The 24,353-nt window shown below is 38.5% G+C and overlaps 1 protein-coding gene across 4 annotated transcripts in view; it reads right to left on the reverse strand.

Moving 5' to 3' along the window:
• LOC124182527 (BAI1-associated protein 3) overlaps positions 1-24,353 on the reverse strand; it is a 107,594-nt gene that overhangs the window by 12,627 nt on the left and 70,614 nt on the right. For all 4 annotated transcript variants that reach the window (XM_046569934.1, XM_046569933.1, XM_046569931.1 and 1 more), the window contains exons 4-12: positions 23,276-23,450; positions 13,105-13,272; positions 11,563-11,629; positions 5,219-5,408; positions 3,904-4,050; positions 2,800-2,844; positions 1,658-1,814; positions 743-946; positions 286-444 (exon numbers count right to left, since the gene is read on the reverse strand). In XM_046569934.1, coding sequence (XP_046425890.1) covers positions 286-444; positions 743-946; positions 1,658-1,814; positions 2,800-2,844; positions 3,904-4,050; positions 5,219-5,408; positions 11,563-11,629; positions 13,105-13,272; positions 23,276-23,450 — 1,312 coding nt within the window. The remainder of the gene's footprint in view (positions 1-285; positions 445-742; positions 947-1,657; positions 1,815-2,799; positions 2,845-3,903; positions 4,051-5,218; positions 5,409-11,562; positions 11,630-13,104; positions 13,273-23,275; positions 23,451-24,353) is intronic.

The raw sequence follows: 24,353 nt of genomic DNA on the forward strand, positions 1-24,353 counted from the left end.
TCTAAGCGTGGACTGTAAATAGAACCTAAGTATGCTAGTAATGGACGGTTGGTCTTCCCCGGTGAAAATATTTCCGGTCTGAAAACTGCCGGCAATGTTCGAAGGTACGATTAACACGGTTGGCGGAAGAGTGGCGAGGAAACTTGTGATTCGGTATTTCAGAACACTCTATATGTATATTCGAGGTATTCGGTTACGCAGTGTTAAACGAAGAGCTTCGCCAGCTTTGACGTCTCCGCGGTGAACAGGAACTAACTACGAACTTGAACCATCTTCAAAACTTGCCTGTAACAAACGATGCAGAGTTCTTGGGTCCACGCCCGGCTGCCTCGAAGTGGCCATCCACCTAATCAAGGCTTGCTGAAGTTCCGTGACATCCCCTTGAACTGCATGCTGATGCAGGATCGTCAGGGCCGTCTGAGGCAGCTCGCCCGTGAACTCGTTCTAACAAGAAATCGCAACTCTAGCAATTCCATGTTTTACTCATTCTCACAGCATGCCAATGAACCTTGCACTGTCTTCATCATTGTATGAAATTTCGAGTGGTGTCAGTGTAGCAATAGTATACAAGCATGCACCGTATCGGCAAAATGTCGGAAGCGTGTGCGAGAAAATTTCCTGATAGGTGAATTTCTTTATGGTACCGTTTCAACTACTACAGATTACTTGTCTTGGGTATCGTTCGTTACTCGATTTGAAATTTTGGATCCACAGTCATTCATATCCTGTCCTGAATACTCACCCCTTGTTTGCTCATCTCGTGATTAAGAAAGATAGTGTAGAGCCTTTCCTGCTGCCTCAACTCCCCCCAATTGTCCTCTTCGGAGGTGCCTCTGTCCTCGCGAGTCGACAACCAAAGCTTGAGTCTGATCCTTCCCTGGATGTTGCTGCGCTGTGTCCTCGCCTCGAGCTTATACCAGCAGTCAAGTCCCGTGCTTGGAATATCCTGAAAGTTTTGCTTATGGAATGGATCTTCCGGAGTAAGATATTCGCGCTTGAGACACGAAACTTTCGCTTCGCTTAGCTCCTCCCAGCAAATAGGGTATAATGATACAGTGGCCCGGTTGCCAGGCGATCCGTAAATCGTTTATGCAAATCAACTTGGAAGGATAAACAATAAAGGACCCAGGAGACGAGGATGGAGCATATCTGCGGTGTTTCAGGGGTCGTATGAGGCGATGCTGAGCACAGCGCATCGGTGCTAAGCGAAAAGCGTAAAGTCTTTAGGGGTAACGAGGTGCCGAGATGAGGGCATTTTTCGAACCGCGACACCAATCTCCCTTTATTTTACCCCCTTGCCTCTTCCCTCATCCTCTATATCATTCTACTTTTACGTCCACAAGTGCTGTCTATAAGAGAGCAGGAAGTCATGGAAGGTTGTAGAATTTTTATCGGTTACGTTTCTCAGATTTCACAAAATATTCGTGATTAGTTGGAAAAGGGGTGATGAAAGACTCGAATGAAGATTGAGCCGCGTATCCTTGATCTGGAAAACATTTCGCCGGAAAAAAATGACTCATACAAGAACGTGATAAGAACGAAAGTGGTGACTGGCGATTCGATTGATTTGATTAATCACCATTCTTGTATTGAATTGACACATTTATATCCCTCGGTAATTGCTTATCAAGGTTCAGCTGAAGGGGGCGAGGCTTACCTGGAGTGGCACATTGACGCATCCGAGAAAGTCATCCTGACTGCCGGATCTCGCGCTCTGAGCGATCTGCTTGAAGAACCTTCCAAGGCCCTTGACTCCACGAACCTCATTTAGTTTGCTCACGGCGTCAAACACCGAGGATTCGTCATCGTGGTCCCTGTAACCATGTCTGTCAGAAACACAAAACTACTGGCATTTTAAAAGCCATTCACAGGTACGAATACGCAAAGCTAAGAGGTACATCGGTGTGGTTTGAAAATACGTAAAAACGGCTATGGCTTAACTCTTCAAAACCAGAAGTACATCAGTTCATCCCAGAATATTTCTAGGCTCGAGAGGTTTCAAACAAAATCATCGCGTTAGGCTTTGGAGAAGTTGAAAATGCAAAATGAATCTGCTAGACTTGAAAGCCTGAAGTAATGTCTGTCAGATATTTTATGATTGAAAATAGATTCATATAACTTTAAGTGACTTCTGACGGTTTCGGATGAAGTCAGAATAATTCTCACCCTAATTCTTAGAACAATAAACGTATCTGATTGTGAGTTCTGTGAATCCGTTTTTCCCAAAACACATAACCGTGATACGTAAATCTCTATCAAGAGATAGCCGAAGTAAATTTCATTCAAACGTCTTGCACTTGGACTTATCTTTAACATTCACGGAATGAGAATTGACGTGCTTAAAGTTCGCGTGCTTTGATACTGGATGAAGTATAGGCAGCAGCTTCAACCACTGCTGAGATTTACACCTTGGAGAACTAAATGCAGGATACCTAATTGTCGGCGGTTCATTTAAAGCTCGGTCAAGTTATCTTCCCATGCGTTTCGGTTCATTGATCATGAATGCCGTGTCCACCGAGCGGATGTCCGGCCGTGATTATTTGAAAAATGGGGCTCCCGTCGTCAAGAGAAAATGGTGGGGGAGCATGAAGCGCGTGCACGGAATTCCGGAATCCAGTTCAATCATGGCGGATATACGTGGGGTTGGAATCAGGAGTAGGGGGAGTATATTCGAATGTATCATCAAACCGTGCGCTTGGAATAGAGTCTATATTACATTCTACCGATCGTTTACGTGTAGGAGCGATCCAAATACACAGGTAAAAATATATGATATTCCAGAGGAATATTTACACTCACCATATATCCAAATGCAAAATATCCGTGTTTATGTCATCTATGTCGCTGAAATTGTGGCATAAAAATGAGATGGATTAAAAGTTGAGTTGAAATTATTCACAAAAAAAGACAGTGTTATAGAAATAATTTGTTGCAGTTCGACAGTTTTTCCTGTCCCTAATTAGATCCTTCGAAATCCATATAAATCCATGGTGAAATTTCGCTAATAATAATTTCATTGCACAGACGAGATGAACAAAAAATTCCAAATAAGCTTGTCTCGTGTTCTCTTATTCGTGTAGAAAGGTCAAGTCGGTGAAATTTGTTGAAAAAAATTCTTCTTCCTCCTGATATTCTTGATTGCATGTATTTTATACGCCCATTGGAATTTTCAACGAAGATATAAGAATTCCAAGAAGTTCCAATTTACAAAATTCTATAAAAATTTCATAGAAATATTTGAAGAAAATTTGCAGAATTATTTTCAACGAGTGGAAGAGGGAAACTTTTGTCACAGTATATCAGGAATTTTCACACCACTGACTTATTTACCGAATAAACACACCATCGATTCGTTCGCAGCTCTATTTTCATGTAAATTCATACCCATCAGGATAACAGCAGCTGGGTTACAGCCAAACTTATCGATTTGTATCGAAGTCGGCTGATTTTCAATTGAAATTTATAAAATTGTCAGTTTTAACATTTTTGGTATACGCTCTTGCGACAAGGTTTCAAAATCATCGTGTAACTTGTTTTGATTCTCCGAAATCCAGACGAAAGTCGGTCAAATTTGACGAAATCTTGTATCAATTTCTTCTCCATTGGACAAAGCCTTTCCACGGGATTACCGACATCGAAGTAAAAATCGTAAAATCCCTCACGAAATCGAATGAAATCCATCGCAAACTCTGAAATCCTGAAAGATCCGGAAATCCGTTCCGCGATATTTTTTACACGATCAAAGCCCAGCAATTGGAGATTGAATCGAGATATAAATTGATTTTCTCTTTTTCCCCCCTCCCCCCCCCCCCCCCTTTTTTTTCTTGTTACAAGGAGAATAACCGGTCGTGGGTTCGGTAAAACAGCGAACCAATCTATCGGTAAAAACAATTGTCAACTCACAAGCGAAATTTTTCTTCCCATCGTGGACTCAGCGTGTGCGGTTTCACCGATGTGGCACGAATGTACTTTGCTGGAACAGCTCCGCCGAGTGAGTCTCGATGCTCACGACGACTTCCGTGTTCCTTACGCTTGAAAGATAGTCTGAAACTGATTGAAAACTGGCATGGTTGAACGGTCGATATGAAAATATCAACGCTGGTCCTTTTTATTTATCATAATTATTTTAACTATCATTTTTTCATACGAATTGCGAGAAATAACTCTTAAATTTATTCTCCGTAATGGTCGTACGGTTGCAAACTTCCTACTAAATATTGTTAATAATGAATTGATGATTATTTTTCAATGCACAAACAATGTCCGACCTTAATCATCGTTACAAGTAATATTAAACATGTCTGTTGACGGAAAATTTTTCAATAAATATTCAATATCAAACTCATTGCGTTATTTACATGATTTAACAATTTGTATAGAATGATCGGAAATTAAAGACTATGGAGTAGAATTTCCGGAAAGCGCGTCAATTTCAAAGATTGCTTTTCTCATCATTTCCCTTAAGGCATAATCATCCTGCAAAGTCGAAACCTGAAGGTTGATTAAATTTTCCAGCCAAGTATCGAGCAAAATTTCACATTCTATTCATGTTCCAATTATAGATATTCAATTATATCTTTGTTTAGCCGTTTCTCAAAATTATATATTTATAATTTAGACCCTAATTCTCTGTTTTCCGATGTTCGTTATCTGCGCATCACTTTGCATCAATATTTAATGTCCTAATCGAGCTAATTGATTCTGCTTATTCATTATCTGATTTTCATTACTCGTACCTCGCCCCCGATTACTATATCATTTCACTTGAGGTTACATCGTGATTACATGGCAAAAAAATTAGCCGTTATAGCCAGGAAATCCTTACAAACAAAAAATTTATAAAAACCGATCTTACAATCAAAAGCGTGAGAAATATCACAAAGCGAAACTGGTCCTTCAGAAAAAGCTGCTGTTAAACGATCAGTCAGATTAACAGAGCTCTCATATATTCAATATTATTACCAAAATGTATGTGTAAAAATCAAAATTCACACAAAAAGCTGATATTATTAAAATGGCGATAAAAAAAATCACGACTCAACGGTTCCCTGACCTCGTCTGGAAGAAAACCTCATTTCTTACGTGTGCTAGAAAAGTTTATTTAAATGGCTGTCTTTATAACAACGGTTCGAGTATTGTCGAGCTCCGAAGATACGGGGCACGTGTAACATTCATTCATCCATGGTAAATTCAATCTAGCAATATACGCATCGTGTACCTGTGATGCTTCCTCAGCTTCTCGTGATGAGAATTGTCGTTGTCACCGCCGTCAGATAAGGCCCGAGTCGCTTGCCTGGGTGACGCCGGCGGTGTGTGGGGTGAATGAGCGCTCAAATTTGGTTGAGGACTGAGCGGTGCTCCGCCATTTCCCGGCTGAATACCCAGCATGCAGTAGGGGTCGCTGAAACCTTGAACAATCACGGTTTCATCGTTTAAAAATACCTTCTAACAACGATCCTGGGTCATACGAATCTTCCACGTTCCGAAATCTAGATACTGCGCGTGCGCGCCGGTAAAGTACGTCTGCGCATTCTACCCGCGCACATTTCATACTTCCCGCCTTTGCGCATGCGCAGTGGGTAGATTCGGGGACGTGGAAAAATTTCGGTGATCTAGAAGCCTGTCTACTTTAGATTATTCGTTTTGAAATCTATTTTTGAGGGAAAAACATGTAACGGGATCGTCGTCGCGTTATTCGCGTGTTGTGGGGTGGAAGAATTAAATTCACGTTGAAAGGACGCTGTTTCACAGCGGTGGTAAATTTTTTGGACTTGCCGATAACGATCGTCAATGCTGGAAACGTATGGCGCAAATCGTTTAGGACGAAAGACGATCAAAACGAAATCAGCTACATCGCGTGAACTCGACGTAAAAAAATGGGATCGATTTTTCACATAAGTAGGTAAATATTCCATCGAGACAAACAGTTTAGGTACGCCGGAATATTCAATTTCACCGCACATATGATATAGCGCGATTACCAATCTATTATAATAGCGTATAACGGCAGCGGTTTGCGGCTCGTAAAGTCAACCCGTCTAAACGACGAAGGACGCTTGCCGGAAACAGCGATATTGGCATACAAACCGCACACGATGAAAGCCTGAAACGGTAAACTAAACTCGGATTCAAAAACCCAAAGAACAGAGGCACGTTTCATGTAATCATTATCACTCTCATCATTAACGTAACGAGGTAAATAATATGAAACGAGTTGAAAGTAGAAATTCCTACCGTTCTCTGTGATAATTATTGCGGATTTGACCTCAAGTAATCTGATATGACGTGAGAGAGTGAAAATAATGTATCACAGGGAAATTTCGGGATTCGAAAACGATTTCGTATAACACCAGTCCGTGTGCGATACAACGATTCTCGTCATCTGGGGGAAATAAAACGCAGGTTCCCTTCTGCGGGATTCATTATTTTGTTACCGGCTTCAACCTACCAACAAGAAATCAATGCGATTCTGAATCGACTAATCCGAATGAGAACTGGATCGAAGATTGTTAATTTGTGAATTAAAGGTGCAAAGTCAAATCGAATTCATTTTTGCAGATTAAGGGGGCGTGTACGAGGAGACTGTTGAAAAGTGTGTGAATTTTTGGAATTTGCATCTCGATGACCAATTATTCAATTTTATTGTGGCTTATTTTATTCAGAATTATGCAGATCGAGATTCATTCGGATAATTTTTTTTTTTTTTCAACTGGAAGCATCGTTATTCTCAATAACGTCCACAATTTCGCTTCATCTCCGATATCTTAAAAACTGTTTGGCCAATTTACGTGAAATTTGGAGACATCATTTTTGGCTAATTTATCCCCGTTACCGTGATCCGACTTTTTTTCTAAACCTTAAACGAATTGGTGACGATTTGAAGTTGAAATCCAACTTCATGTAAAAAATGTTCAACTTCTTTATCAAATGACCCAAAAACTATAACAATTTGAGAGAATCGGGATGGTGGCAGAAAGGATAAAATATCTAAAAATACTGTCCACAAATTTAAAGAAAGTTGGTTGACCCGGGTTTTAAATATCGTGACCACTGAAAAATATGTCACAGAGCGGTGGAGTTGACGTTATTGTTAATAAAAATGCTTTACACAAATTAATTCCAATGATAAAAATCCATCAACAAACCTCGATCCAAATATTTTCGAACAAACCAAACTCCAATCAAATTAAATAATTGACTGTCAAGATATAAACTCCTGCAAAATTCACCCATTATTTATTTTCCTTCTTAACTCATTCCGTTGATATTGTACATGGCAGCAATCGATGTGTATTTTATTTTTTTGCTGTTTTTGTTGCTGTTCTTGTTATTGCCGCTTCATATACCGAGGGCGAATTGTGTTGCAAGGGTGTCATTTATCGAAGGGGGATCAATATGACTCGGCTTACTAACAATCGGGCAACGATAGGCTCTCGCTCCTGAAAGCTATTCGAAATATTTACTGCCCGACAGAAATTGATCCTCCGCGTGTCTGTAATGCTCTTTGAATTGGCCCCATACCCATGGTTATTGGGGTTCCGTAATATCGGGTTTAAGAGTCACCGAAAGAGGTCAGGCGAAACATTATTTGCGTTTTACCCGTTGTGTGAGTTTTTATACGCATATATATAGCTCGTTAAACCCGCGTTAAGCTCGAGCGGAAACGGTTGAATCAAAAACCGTCTGTGCGTAACTGCTGGAGTAAAGTTTCAACGAAAAAGAGAAAATAAAAAATTTCAGACGGACAGAAGAACGACGACGAAGAGACGGGAAGTTTGGAAAAAAGGCAAATCTTTTTACACGGTATTTACCGCATTTTAATCATCCACCCGACAAAGTCAGTTCTCTTCGGTATAAATTGTCGGAAAATCGTAAAAACCTCAGTGATGAATGGCAAAAAGTCCGACAATTTTTTGACTCCGTTTATCAAGTTTTCTTCGTTATGACGAATTGAAAATTTTCCATCTAATCGACGCAGAAATTTTTGTCGCGGTTTGTATGCGGATGTATTTTTTCATAACTTCTAATACAATAGGAAGAAAGCGACTGAGCTATTATTTGAATGAATAATTTTTCCGAATAGAGAGATTTGGCTTTAAATATTCAGAGACCATCTGGAAATGTTAGAGAGAATAAACAATACAGTATCTGAAATATTTCAAAGCTGACTAAAACTCGTCCTCCATTTTTATTCCCATCAAGTCCCATGATTGTCAAATCATTCTCTTACGCTGGTTTTAATAATCGTTACGTTGATATAATTTAGCACTTACGAAAAATATCGTTTTTTCTTTTCTTTTACTGGAAACATGAAGCCACCCAACAATTCGTAATGTTCATCATTGCTGAATCGATTTATCGTTTGCTCAAAGTTTACTGGGATGTTCAAGTTCGTCAACTTTCAAATTCCATTTTGAAAAATTCCCTGAATCACAGGATGAAAATTTCTATGTCATAGACATGTTACAAAAATCTGGAACCCCGCTGCAAGACCATTTCAAACCCTTGTAAGTGGTTAAATGGTTAGTATTATGATTTGTAATAGAGCTGCTGGGTTTTTTGGACGTCGCATAGCTTCAAACACCGAAGCTCAACTTGGATGAAAATCAACTGAAGCAGTTTGGGAATATTTCATTGAGACATGACGCGGCATAACTCGTAAGTCGATTTCAGAGAAACCCAATATCGGAGTCTGAGTTACGGGTGAATTTTTCATCCAACACGAGCGAGTGTCTCCGTCTGATCGAAGAGGCTAAGACAAAAGGCAAATTCTTTTCCTTTCAAATGACTAAATAATTTTTAGCGATCTCAAAGGGATGAGATTCAATCCCTTGTTTTCATTTTTATTATTCCGCATCCACTGCAAGTGAATTACAAATATTTGTGCTAATATTGTAACGCTGTAACCCCGTTAAGTATTTGACTATGAAAACCGGTGGAAGATAAACAAGAGTTAGAATTTTTTGTCAATTTCACAGCTTGCAATTTGACAGATGATATTCTAGCTATTTTTGCGTAGAAAAAGATTGTTCACTTTCTACTGAATTTTTGAAATCATTCTTTGCCTCGGAGAAAAAATGTCAATGACCGGATGACAGCTTTCGTAATTCGGTAAAAAAGTGAATAAAACGCAAAAGTTCGATTACGAGAAAACGGTTACCTAAATACGTATCCACCTGAAAAAGACCATCGAGAAAAAATGAATCGATGCAGTTTCTAAATGCATAAAAAAGAATGAACAAAAAATCAGTGCCACTTTGTTCAGTCGATTGAGATTTTTCCAAAGTCTTGCATTTATTTGGGTTTTGCCATTTTGAATAAACCAACTCCGTACATTTTTTTTTTTTTTCAAAATTCAGTGTGATTAACAGCAAAATTAATAACATCGAAGAGCGTATTTTGAGAAAGTTAATACTTTACTCTTGCACACCATAAAATCAAACAAATGATTGCTGAGAAATCTATTCTTTATTGATACTTATTACTTATTACTTATTGAAGTCATCTCAAGTTTCACGTAATCTTTTCAAATCGTCTAAAATCTCTTGAAATCTTCTGAAATCTTTTAAAATTTCCGACGTCCCTGTAACTTTTTGGAATCTTTTGATATTCCTAAAATCCTTTAAAGTCCTACCAAATTCTTCGAATCTTGGAAATACTTGACATCGTCTAAAGTCTGTTGCAACCTTTTGAAATCGTCTGAAATCTCTTCAAGTCTTTTAAAATTTTTTTGCAATCTTTCGAAATCTCTTGAATTTCCTGACATCACTGTAATCTTTTGAAATCTTTTGAAACCCTTGTAATTTCGAAATCACACGTACATTAAATTCCCGAGTGATCTTCTCCTCGTCAGACGTTCATTCCGGTTCACCTAAATTCGAGATATGCTTATTGTCAGACAATCGCGCTTTCACCTCGAGCTTGAAAAGCTCGCCTGTTCCCGAGATACGAAGCTGAGACTCAAGGAACTAGCGCTGAAGTATGACTCTAATTGGCCCGCATCGGTAGAATGTGGAGGTATAACACGAGCGCATCGAGGGGATTCTACAACCCCTGACGTTTAACGTTGTGTCAAACAAACGCTCGTTACCTTCGAAGTAACCAGATTATCGTAAGGGTCCAACTACGTTACCTCATTACTGCCTGCAGCGATCTTTGTTTATTACGTAGCGTACGCGACCCTGTGAAGCGAGACGTTTATTACACCGTCGTAATTGTGACAACGTCATTATGCAACGTTGACGATAAATTCAGCAGTCACGTTTGAATATACATTTTATTTCCTGCCCTGCTGCGAGTACTTTGATTTTCATTTGACCAGGTTGGTTGACCAAAACTTTATCGGAGTATTCAACTTTATAAATTGAATATTCATCAAATTCCTGTGTTTTTTAACTACGAATATCTCTTCGAAAATGTGGAAATAAGAAATACCGAAATTACGAACAGAAGCTCTGAAATTGATGCTTTATTTTAAATCGATTTAAAATTTTCTCAATTCTAATAAATTCGTTCGAATTCCATCGAAGATTGTTCATCTTATTTATTAGACTATTTCCGAGAATGACATACTAACATACCCATATTTTTTTCTTCCAGTGGTCAATTCAATATCGTTAATATTTAAATATTTAACGATACCGACGTAGTAAAAACAAAAATTCCAGCGTATTTGTAGAAAATACTCTTTCAAATAAAATAAGCCATCGTAGAGTGAAATCGAACGAATCCACTAGATTTCTAAACATTTTCAACCGACTCAAAATCAAGTATTTTCATGTATTTTCTTTCTTATTGCTAGTAAGCATTTTTGAAGAGATCTTCGTAACTTTAAAACACTACAACTTAATTCATATAATCGATGTACATCATCGATTTTTTTCACAGAATCAACAAAAAATATTAAATTTTGGCCTATCAGTCTCTTCAAAAAGCTCTGCAACCTTAGATAGACTGGTCAAAAATAATCGCAAGTGAGAGCGAAATTCCCTGACAGCTGTACTTATTTCGTAGATTGAGTAGAGTTACGAAAAAACTTGTTCACAGACTCGAATTCGAGAATTAAATATGCTATAAGCTTGTAATAATGGTTGTGTAGAGTGTTTATCCCAATCTATTTTAACGTTACAGTTTTTCAAAAAAAGTTACAAGAAACAGCTGTGAAATAAAAAAATTCAGACACGCTTTATTCCGAATAAGAACCCACAACGAGATAAATTTTTGAAGCTTTGTCTAAACAGGCCATATTTCAGAAAAACGATACGCTACAGAGACTATCTTTAGTTATCTCCACAGCTTCTTTCCCCTCCATGAAACCCATGAAAGAAATATTACCGGACGCAAAAATCATGGGTAAAAAAGTTGGCAAATATCGCCCGATGAGTACGGTGACAAAGCCAGAGGATGAAAATATTTCCCCAACATTTACGAGCTTGCCGGTTATCGTTATTGAAACTTTTCGGCCTCACCACACCAGTAGTAAATAATCCCGACAGCTCACTGAGTACCTTATGGGAAGTGCCGTCAAGGGGATTTGCTAGGGAAAAAAAAAAATTGACTTACCATTAGCGTCTTTCGCCTCGAGTCCATCCGCTTCGATAACGACGACACTTAGGACGACGATGGGTGGCTGCAAGGAACAAGAAAAAGGTAAAAGAAAATACAGTCCAAGTATAAAAGCATTCGAGGCTCTCGATGCTAGGGGAAAGTTTCTTAGAGAAGTTGCAGTGGATGCTTGGCAAATTCTCTTTCAAACAGACAACTTGTCGTTGGAAAAGCAGTTTCACCGTCACGATAAAACCTCGGACAAACATTACTCGCTAAGTTTGCTTGCGCGTTGCGACACCGCGGCCGGTCGCATTTTATTAAAAAAATATTACCCGTCGGGCCCTAATTGCTCTCCGCAACGATAATTGAGAACGAAGCGGAAATACAGAAGCTTAGAGCTACAAGATCCTTTTCAGGACGTTTGGACTGTACCATGGGCTACGAATGGTTCTTGGGTTAGGTAAATGAACGCAGGCAACGAATCGACGTGACAAGCCAGGCAATTTTTATGCCATGGGAAATTAATGTTCGTTTATGCAACAGATTAACGGGATAACAAGGAATTTATAATACTGTAAGAGCGAGGGTGTCGCGTGTTTGGGAGCTAGCATAATTTCAAGTGTTTTTAGAAAAGGAGAGTGTGTGGAAAATTATAAAGATAATGGATAAGCTTTCGTTGTCTGATAGTTACGCGATGATTGGTAATAATGAACCTACACTTCCGGTTGGTTTTACTTGTACATATCAGGGTAAAAGAATCACCTCCGTTGTCGGATGGTTGTTACAAGGATAATCAAGTAATTGTAAGCTTCCAATAAATTGATCAAATTGTGTGAATTTAGCGGTTATAAGTGAAATTATAGTAGACGGATTCTGACACGTTACAGCATGTTTCGAATTAGTGATGAATTGTCCAAAAATGGGGTTTAATCGTTCGGTGAAAAATCTTCTCGTTTACGATCCCAATCGATTAACATGCACGCTTGAAATCCAAGGTTTTTATCCATACGAATTTTTGAGCCTGGCAATTAAGAACTAAATTTTTTTTTCACACATTTTCAATGTAAGAGATACAAGTCCTAGTTATCACACTTTTTACCATCTGATTGTCAGAATTTTCTCGAGTAAAATTTTATTCGAATCAGATTTAGGGAACTGTAGATGCATCCCTGGCACACCTAGAGAAAATTTTTAGTCGCTCCAACGCAAGTTTCAATACAGCTTTTCGAATTTCCGAAAAAAAGTTGCGGAGTGTGACAACTTAGCCCAGAGGCGGAACGGGAAAAATTGATGATTAATTGTTTTTGCACCTTCGTTTTCTTCTCATGATTTCGATGCGAGAAACTGGGGTTTTCAATGTATATTTTTGAGCAATAATTCTTTTCTTCGTTGTATTTTTTCCCGGAAACCACGAAACAGTGGACCTAGGCTCCGAAAATCCCTAAAAACATGAAACTTACGTCGACGGAAAAAAGCCACGTTTCTAACCTAATGGAAGATGATGAAATGTGAGCGATTGAGACGTGCGCCTGCTTTATAAGGAATTTGAAGGCTGACCTTTTCTTCCGATGCGATATTGAGGCAACGCCGGTGCTGGTCTTGAGGAACGCCGAAGGCTTCCTGGGCATATCTGTAGAGATCCTCCTTGTAGTGGGCGTATTGTCCCGTGCTGGCACCGACTGTGTTCGCGACGGTATAAAGCACTTCGATATACAATTGTTCCATCTGGAACATTGAAGGTAATGTAACGGCGGAGTGCTGACTATTTTCAGTTATGATCAAATCAGAATAACAGATGTAATTACAGATACAAAATGAAAATAAGTTTCGTAGCTGGAACCAGAAAACCTGGTGGGTATGTGTTGGTGTTATTTTTTATTACGGTAGCTCGTTTTATATTTCATCATAACTTGGAACAGTAAATTGCTGTTAACGCTGTGTTTCGATCATTAAGAAATTTCAGTTTTCTGAACAAACAGATTTACTGTTGCTTTGGCCAAAAGAAATAGAGTATTGACATTTCTGATTACATTGAATCGTTATCTTGTACCATATTTCCTTGCGATTTCAGCAATATCCAAACGGTTGTTTTAACAATACTCATTGCGATAGTTTTTAGTAATTAGAACAAATAAAGTTTTTCATAGCGTCTTTAAATCACCGTTTGAGGTATTGCTTTTCAAGACTCCGTTTCTATTTTACCTGCTATTGGGAAATAATGTGTCCGGAATTTTTGGATTTGGAATAAATCTTTCGACATGTTTAATTAAGGGAGACCGTGCCAAAGTGGGCTAATCAAAAAAAAAAAAATACATGACCACAGTTATTCGAATGACATTTTACCATTTCTGTTTACTTCCAGTTGATGGAAATATGCCACCTTTTGGGCCGCTAAGTATGATTAAACCTGAAAAAAATGTTCGTCGTACCCGACTTTGCTGAAATTTTCTCTACATTTCCAAACACTTGTTTCTTTCCCCATCAAATATCACGAATGACTTACGATTCATATTCTAACGATTCCAAAGCTGGATTCTCCTCAAACAAATTTCCATTTTTCCAAGCAATGCAACAGCCTGCTTTTATTCAATATCTCGCATTCAATCAACTGAAAGACGAGTCATAAGATTTTAACATAATTTTAGGTGATTCGTTTAAATCCTGAGTCAATACACTGTCAAAATCCGATACATTACCAATTTCTTGCACCTATTAGAAAACCACTTGCAACTATTAAGTGTCAAAAACCAAGCCTTGGACAAATAGAAATAGTAAAGAAACCGCATAAATAAGATTCTGAAAGAGATAAAAAGAAAAAAAAAAGAATATTTCTGCACGCCGAGTGCAGCGAGAGGTTCCAACCCTGACATGTTCTAGATGGAAATTCTCCTTTCACCACGAACGCAAACTGCGATTGGTTTGCGTGACAAACGCTCAATGTCTTCATAGCGTGGCGGTGAAAGCCGATGGCTTGACAATGCAGGGTGAGTGAACATTGTCTTCGTTCTATATACCCGACATACCTACAACACGGGGTCGCGTTGCTGATATATTATTCATTGACTGTAAACTAGCTCCTCGTGACTCCGCTCGCTAATCTTTTCAAATGCTTTTCGTGGAAAAACTATCAAACATAGCAGCATGCTCTCGTAGACTTTTTTTGCAGAGCTCATCGAGAGCTTTAAAACTTTTCCACACAACTTTCCTCTATCTGTAAGAGTTTAATCAGCATTCTCACAATTGTGCGATCACGTTCCGATTTCGCTTACAAATATCGTTATATCTTCAAAAGTATTGATCCGGTTGTAACGAAATGTCTTCTAAGTTCTGGCCAGACGTTGAAGCTGTACACAGAAAAAAGAAGAATCAAAATCGGTCGAGCAGTTCTGGAGTTACAAGCGAACATACTTAGATAGACGTTAGGATTTATGTCGAGAAGCTCTCTTGAAAGGACCTGCTCATAGCGCGCGCGATTCAAATTGCCTAATTTTCATTGGCTGACATCTATTTTCGCAGCCTGAAGCAAACCTTCGCCGATAAAAAGAAATTCCCTAGAATCGACCGGCCGACAAGTGACAGTCGATCATAACCTCTCCCTCGTATTAAGAATGGCCGGATTTTTACAAGGTTGGCCACGAATATAAACTAGACGAGCTGCAATTGTCGAGAAGATCGTTTCAAGTGAAACTCTCGGTACATACGTAGAGAAGAAGAGAAGAGCAGGCACATGTACTCTTCACCTGCCCTCGAAAATTTCAAACACTCAAGACGTCGTTCACTCCTCGCACTCTTTGTCTTGCAGAAATACACAACGAGAGAGAAATTTCTACTAGCGGTTACTACACAGTCCTCAACTATTTTAATTTTTTACCATAACCGAAGAATACTGTTCTTCTTGGCACGAAATGAGAATGAGTGTTTTTTTTTTTTCAACTTTAATCAGGAATTCTAGTATTTTTTACTATTCTGTCCGATTATTCTAGGTAATTTGAGGGCTGTTTTAAATTGTCTTACATTTGCATACCTTGAGGGTATTTTACAACAAGCACTTCGGAGTTGACGAGCCAAACGAATTACTTGACCTATGAATATTTTCACGAATATTGCATATCGTCTGACGACGATATCGCAAACTGTTGCAGTCAACGTGAAGCAAACCGATAACTAATGTATTCTGATTTCGAAAAGTAAACACTTGATTCCTTCCAATTATCCCGGAGTAAATTTGTCGCATCCACGAAGGCCAACTACTCTCGGAACAGCCTCAATTAAATTGCAGCGAAAAAAAGCTGCATACTTAATGCACTGTACGACTGCGTAATGGCTTCGACTTAATTGATACGCTGCAAAGTCACTTCAACTACCGAACCAGTTTAATTATCAACCTTACCATCAGTCAATAAGTGAAATACCTTGCACCAGATATCTGTATAAATGGACATCTGTTGGTTGGAGAATTGAACAGAATCAATTTATATGTGCTTTTTTGACAACACGTATCGTTTTTTTTTTTTTTTTTGCGAATACTTCGAGGCGCAGACTTGAGAGTAATTCAGAAGACTTGGATTTTCATTACTTGTTATACTGTATCGAGAAATAATCGTCTCTTCTCTCTTTACAAAATCCGATTCGATTAACTTCAATTACACTTCGAGATTCTTGATTTCATGATCAATTTCTTTTCTTTCGTTCTCATCTTTGTCACTTCCTTCACGTCACTTATCTTCTTCTGTACCGATGTATTCTTAACGATGTGACGTGCAAAAATCGTGAGAAAGAAAACTACAAGTGCAAATATTTGTACGTATTTTGCATAGTTGACGATAATTGCACTGAAATTGGAAATTCCAAATTCAATAACGAACACCGAAGGGAATAATAATTATAATAATAGATGTGAGATAGTTTCCATGCCATTATGTGACCAGATTCATCGTTACCTCCAGCAATTTCTCTGACGATCCTGACTGAATCGCGATAAATTTTTAATTAGCAATTAATCCAGGACGCAATATGATGTCTGACTTAATTAAAATTGCAGGGTATGCGGCATCTGTTCGATTAAAATAGCGGGGCATTTTATAATCAGTTCCAACTCAATCCGTAGAATAATCTGAAAAATTTATCATTATTTTCATTTTCTCTTCTGTTCGTGAATACGGCTAACTTTTTTAGTATCATTTCGTACAATGCTTCTCTTTGTTACACAATGTATAACCAAATCTAATCACTCGGTAATTAAAATGCAACGCGTCAAGGGAATATCAACGAGATTATTTTTTATTCCAATATTTTTTCTTCATCGTTGAAGAGTGGAAATTTCTGCGTTATATTTGCGCAAATCAAAGCCTGAATTCCACGTTTGCAAATTTTTTACTGCAATTAATTTTCATAAAATTTCAACAAGAAATCGACACATTCAAACGTCTTGACTTTTTACTGAGATTACGATTTGTCCGCTAATCTTTCTTTTTTTTCAGAAAGTTTGATCTTTTGTCATCACAGATTATATTTTTTATGAATTTATCTCATTGTTCACCTAACACTTTTCAATTCGATCCGGTATTTTTCTTATCTGAAAGCTCCGGAATTTCGCACTTCTTTCATCGTTCGCTGGTTAAAATATTCGAAAGCAGATGTTGTAAGAAAAATTTGCAGAAGCCTTAATTGAATTCTAAGTGTTTCAAAAACTTGTTCAATTTTGCTTTACTTCCAACCGACAATAATTGAGGTTTTTTTCTAATCTACGGCGAAGGAAGCTCAAAAATTCAATTTCTTTCATTTCCATTTCACGTTATACTTCGAATTCGGAACTCGGCATTCATTATTGACTTTCCATGGGACACGTAAATTTCCACCAATCACTAACCATCGTAGAACGACGGTGACGACACAGTTTGAAGAAAGATGTATAAACTTTTGAAGCTACCGGTAATATCCGTTCCAGGGAAGCTTTGACTGTTCCCACAGGATCTGGTTCGAGTGACTCGAGCCGTTAGCAGTTGTAAGCCGGATCATCCGCTTGCTCGCTTACTTGTATCTCTATGTAGAAACGCATAGATGTACGTACACGGATGTACAGGGATTGTATTTTCTGTTTTGGTAACGAGTTGACAACCGGTTCCCTGCCTAGCTTGCGAAGCCGACATTCGTGTCGCGGGAATTTCAGCACCCTCTGGACGACTCGGCGAACTCGGGAAACTGAGGAGAGTTTCGAGGGTATATCGGAGCCAACAGAAGTGGTGGTTTAGCTTTGGGGATATTTCGCAAGCAAGGGTGAATCTGAACTTGGTTCAAGTTTCTCGGGAGCTTAACTCACCGGCAAAATAAGGTATCGCCGGCCTTCGTAGTGTAAACTCCTCGTGACGGAATATACTTGGGATACAGGATGTGAACTTCGAGAGTTTCGTCATGCGGCATAAACCGATATGCATTTTTATTAGTGTTTTGACGAGCGTCGAGAAATTCTGGATTCGCGAATCTGGAACCTATTTTGAAACCTCTGCTTCGAATAGGTAATTTGAATCGAATTCGTCCAAATTCTCCACGATCGAATTTCATGAATTTGGAAAACTGGCCGTCGAGTCATTCGAAAAATGAATCCAGTATGGGAGAATTTGAATGATGTATTGAAAATTTGAAAATGGCGGAAGTCATGTTTAATAATCTTAATCGAACGAACTCTTTGATATGACAAAAAAAAAAACTTACTAACCTTGACTATTAACAATTTTTGAGATATTGCGTTGCTGTACGATTTTTCAAAAATCTGAGATATGATTGATCGAGTCCGAAAGTTTATTGTTTCTAGTTTCGCGTTTTTTCACTAACAATTTTACTCTCTGAATCAATCCATTTTGAAGTACAGATTTTTTTGAACTCGTGGCAAAACTGTCTTACATGAATCAGAGCTAAATGAAAAGCAGATGAAAAATAGTTCCAGTCGTAACTTCATACGTTGAATGAATCTTGAACAAAGCACAAATTTCCGAACCAGGCCCAAGTAAACGGCTTTTGAATGAAATTCGTATCTGAGAAAATCGATTGAAAAAAATGTTCAAAAATTCTGATAAATTTTGCAGTCAAACGCGTGTTCGCAATAAAGTATAAAATTCTTCGTCGGCCAGCTGTGACGTCGTGAATCGTAATCAACGGCCTTCGGAGTATTCGAAGCTCGTTTCCATCGCATTAGGAGCCAAAACACAAAAAGAAACGATCTTCCGTCGGTGACACGGCGGCTCAGAGACGTCGGCTGGACGAAGGCTGCACGTTTTCTCACACCTGCGGATATCGCATCAGCTGCAGTCGGTGAGACGATCCAATTATAATCGAGAAGGAGGTTGTCGGACCAGATAATCCGCTTCAATTACTTTGACGAGGATATCGAACGACTCCGAGATTAGAGTCGGCCGGACGCCGGACGCCTGCCAATTAAGATAACTCGGTACACGAACCTCGAGACTCCGTTAAAGCACACTTCGGAAGCCGCGATTATGCTCTGCGCAATTGCATCTGCGGCTGTATCGAGCTCCAAATACCGACTGCGACGAATACGAAGCTCCGGAGATATTGTATCAAATGTAGAACTCGGTCGGAAAGATTCTCGATATAAAAAAATATCACAAACCGACGGTTTCAAAGGTGAGACCAAAGACAATTGAGTCGAATTATCTGTGATTCAGTTTTTGATTTTCCTGAAACTTCTGGTCGTGTTTTTTTCTTTTTCTCCTAAAACATGGAGCTTCTGGTGTGCAGTTACATCCATTGCACAAAAATGCGACCTACTGTAAAAAAGATGGTATATTTCGAAGTGAAAATAAGACTCGGATTTGTGTGAGAACGTCGATCCAAAAATTGAAAAAAAAAATCGTTCATAAAATATCAACCGTTTACTGGATTATTTTTTTTTTTTTTTGTCATTTTGTACTGAATTTGAAACATCGTATTTCAGAGCAATGTCGTGAAGACCCATTAATAAATTTGATTTGCACTATATCCTGCTGAAAATTATTTTGTTATAAATCACATAACGTAAATAAGTGAATACGATTTAATACCTAACAAATCGTATTGATAAATCGTGAAATATATATTATGAGATGAAATAAATACCGAAACCTATGTTTTATCTTATAATCTGTACCTTATGATTTGTTGTACGATATGTTACGTATTAAATCGTATTCACATGTTAAATGACACGATAAAATACATCTAAATATCGGTCTAAAAATTGGGTATTGTTTAAAATCGTAACGAAATTTCAAATCCACGTCAACTTTCTTAACAATTTCCACGTGAACTGGATACGACCATATTTTCACGTGATTAATTTCAATAACCCTTGAATGAAAAACTTGACTCTTTTTCAAAAGCAAAATTAACCATCGGTAGACAATCTCTGGACGCATTCCTATAAATATTCGTATCCGATTTGACGAATAATTTTTCGGTCTGTCAGCGAATGTCAAAATTTCAAAGGGATATAAATCAAATGACCCAAAATTGTTACAGAAAGCGTTGGGAACCTTGGATAAAGTAAACTTACATCCTTCGAACACCTTTCTCGATTGACAATAATTCACACGGCAATGCGATGCGTTCGAATCGAATTGTCCAGAACATTGGCGGCGCATACGCGAAGGACATATCTGATCGGGAATTTATTGGTTAACCATCAAAAGCGTGCCCTCAAACCCGGCAGCTCTTCGCTGCGTTTAATTGCGAATGGTCCTTGGCTCGAGGGTTGTTTGTACACATGAACGAATCCGGTACACCGTGATTAGAGAAACGATAACTTGATCCGAATCCGAGAGCCCTTCTCGATCCTCGTCGATGGTTATACTTGCTCCAATTTTCTCACCTCTGCGTCGCGACGACGACGTTGGCGGAAAGTTTTGGCCGCACCGCGGTGACGATCGATCACTTAATTCCCGGGAAAGTTGGAACTAGCGCTACAAGTCTAACCGTATAATCTTCGGACGCGTTGAGCTCGAGATTATATATTTAATTACCATGTTTTATGAAACCTGGTTTAATTAACCATACTCGAGATTTTGGGCTATTTATGTTGACAAACTCGTAAAAGGGCTTGAATTAGTTCTAACGCTTGAATTTCATTTTATTGGGTAATTTAGGCGATGTGAAAAAGAAGAAAATTCCGTCTCATCAGACTGGAAAATGATAAGAACAATAATTTTTTAGCGAAGGAAATTAATTTACAAGTAGTTGGTAAGAGACCCGATGATAAAATGATTATTGCTGACTGAAAATAGTAAAAATACTCTCTGAAAATTTTGATCACGTATTACTATTCGTATACGTAAACTCAAAATTTGAAGAAAAAAAACAAAAATGTGGCGATGAGATGGGAATAATTAAAAATTTCGCTATTTTAAAACTGAAACGCACTTGATTTGTGTTTTGAATGTAAATTACGTAAACTAAAGCCTCGACGATAGCAGTAAAAACGTTTCTCAAAATTTCACGAAAGAAAATACGAGACTTCGTTCAGGAAATTGATGAAATATTAAATAGATGAATAATTAATAAATACGCGACTAATTTTTCAAAGACAGATAGGCAGCAATCAAGTTACAAAATATTTCGCTATTAAATCCTCGTAAAAAAAATGATCTTTCCGGAGTTCAAAAGTATACGAAAAAACGTACACCGAGTGAGAAATTTTCAAGTTGACAGAAGATTCTGCTCTACTTTGACCCGAGGTCGAGTCAATTTCCGCTTTGCACACAAATTGGATACGCAGTGTGCGGCTCCGAGCTGAAAACTGATATTTCGTAATTTTTGTTAGAAAAATCTCAGTTTTATCATAGGAGAAGGAAACGGCGAGTTTGAGAGAGAAAGAGAGAGGAAGAGATAGAGACAGGGAGACGAAGGTAAGCCGGAGGAAAGGAGAGTCAATTGAAATTCAATCGCTCTTTGATCATTTCTCCTCATGTAGCGAGTCCGAGACGAAGCACGAACACCATCTATAACCGTACCGACAAAGCTTGACGCAACGGGATAGGAAGAAATTGTTTCTTTTGATGTATAACCTGTGAACACGATATCACCGTTGAGATATATGAGAAATATTCAGTTCTTTGAAGTGATTTTTTCAAATTAACAATTAATTACGATCGTACGCTTCGATTATATTAAGTAACGGAAACGGTCTTACATCAATTCTGAACATTGAGAACGACACAAAATTTTACGCCCGTTTCGAGGTTATTTAATCCGATTCTTTTACTGTCACCGAATGACTGGAATAAGATTCGAAAAGAAACGATTTTCTTTACGAGATACGTACTTTGATTTGTCTATCATGCGATAAAAAATAGTTCTAAATTTCAGTTTATTTCTAACAGTATACTAATATTAATTTTTCTCCAGAACACGGCAGAATAATTATTGCGTTAAATCGTATATTGCTATTGTTATAAACAAATTGATGGAAGAAATTCATGAAAATTGAAGGAATAATCAATTTGTGAGGGAATTAACGCTGCAAACATTTTTGTGAATAATTTAAATGTTTTCGGGACCGTCGAATCAGAATCTGTTATTGAATTTTGATTACTCAAGATGGCGTATCCAATAGCTTGAATGAAGATTAAAAATTTGATCGAATTTGGACTCAAACCGGTACCTATACATGAGCTTTTAGGGCTGCTGATTACGAATCCAAAGCAAGATTTTGAAAATTTAAAATGGCGGATCCAATATCGAGGTCAAAAATGTCAATAATTTCTGAGTGAAAGTTTTTGTTTCCATTCGATAAAATGAAAAAAAAATCCTGTCAACTACTCGGACCCACCATTGTCAAGTTTCGTAATTAATTAGACTTCGAATTCGTTACAAGCGACCCAACAAACCCCTGTGCTTAGATTTTCGTCTAAATTTGATTAGGTTCTCAAACTTTTGTCCTCCGCATAAGATCCGTTACCTTCAATGTTAAAAATCTGAATTTATATTCGTAATCAACAACCACGAAAACCTTTTAAGAACTATACTGTAATAAAACTTGACATAGAACAATAATATATAACTCGGAAGGATAAACGGTACAACGGTTCCTCTAAGAATAGCTCGCTTTACGCGAGGTGCCCGTAAAGGCAGTAAAGTAGGTCTTTTGTAGGGCAAGGATAATGATTTTAGTACGAGCTAGAGGCGAGTACTGAAATAATTATTCGACCCTAAAATACTCACGCTCCGTTTTACAGCACAGGTATAAAAAAGTTTACAAATACGACACGAGATAATTGAGGTTATGTGCGATCTGTCGTTTCAGCGGTGTGACATCAGTGCTGAGCGCATGCGCGCCGAGATCTTTATAGGTTAGTTTCGTTGCGCACTTTGAACTGCGCATGAAGACTTCGAACTCATCTGTATCTGAAGCATCACTTTACAGACTGAGAACAGCCACGGAGAAGAAAGTCCTTCGTGTCAGTAGGTACCGTAAAAGAAAATTCTTACATTCTGAAAGAAATTTACTCTCCGTTTGATACCAACGAGTTTGAACCACGCATCGCGGCGACGACGCGACGATTCGTTGCGTCTCGCGGCTCCAAGTTGTATCGGTTCGATGTAAGATGAGGAAAAAAGCTCTTCAAACGGACCGCGCGAAGACGTGAAACGAGTCGATATATCCCGTCCCATTCGCCCCGGGTGTGTGAAAGCTTAGCATACAAGGCTGTGAACGGCTCCCCACGCGATGTTTACCTACCTCTTTCTTGTTGAGTCTGTAGTTCTGAGCGCTGTTTAAGCCCTGCTCCCTCGAGGGCGGGGGTGGGACCTCCGCCCTGCCCTCCACCTCCTGCAGAACCATAAGACGTCGGTTCTCCTGTTTCCATGACAGCGCGGTGAAGCTTTCGAAGAACGAACCGTCGGTTTCCTGAACCCTGAAACAACGGATTCTCGTGTCAAAACCAATATCCCTCACCTTTTCGCCGAATTCTGTCCTGCTTTCATTCTTGTCTCCCTTCTTTCTCCCTTCTTACGCTCCGACTCGAACCACTCCTTAAAAAGGTCGGTTGCCCATAAATCTATACTCCTTATCATTCCTGTCGCAAGATTTATCATATTATTATATCCGTAAGCTTCGCGGATATCTTTTAAAATACGAAAACAGAAGATGTCGCATTTTTGAAAGAAGCTTTTGCACCGATGCTTCGTTTAAAATCTCCTAAACATTGTTCAAAATCTCGAATATTCGCTAGATTTCGCTATGTTAAGAATCCTTTTTATCAATACTCAATTAAATGTTGGAATTTTTCCACCGTCGTTAATATTGGTTGAATTTAAAAACAATTAGATGATAAAATAAGAAATCGCAAAGTGAAGTTGAACGAATCTATCAGGTTTTTCACTAATTGAAAACGATCTAGAGTGAAAAATCGTTACCTAAAAAATCGTAAGATTGATTAAAATTTTTCTGTTTTCTTTTTCTTTCCCTTTTTCAAATTGCGAAACTCTTAACACCTCGTAAAATTCCTTGCAGTTAACGAAAATTTCCGTTCGGTACGAGACACGGCTCATTACGTCGCCGAGCAATCGTGACGTCTCAAACTGGCGAATACACCCGCAAGTTCCGTGCGATTTGTCAGGAGCTTGCAGCTTAAGGGCAGATCGGTAATATATTTCTTATCTTTAATATCATCGCACACTTGGAACAGCCGACACCCTCCCCTAATTCTAAGGCTGCGGTTACGGCGTCGTAGACACGCTTTGGATATTCATTCCCCCTCCGTTGGATAATATGAACGTCATAATTTTGGCATGACGCGTCGTTAAGAATACAGCTC

This window comes from Neodiprion fabricii, chromosome 5, assembly GCF_021155785.1.
Source record: "Neodiprion fabricii isolate iyNeoFabr1 chromosome 5, iyNeoFabr1.1, whole genome shotgun sequence".
Lineage (NCBI taxonomy): Eukaryota > Metazoa > Arthropoda > Insecta > Hymenoptera > Diprionidae > Neodiprion > Neodiprion fabricii.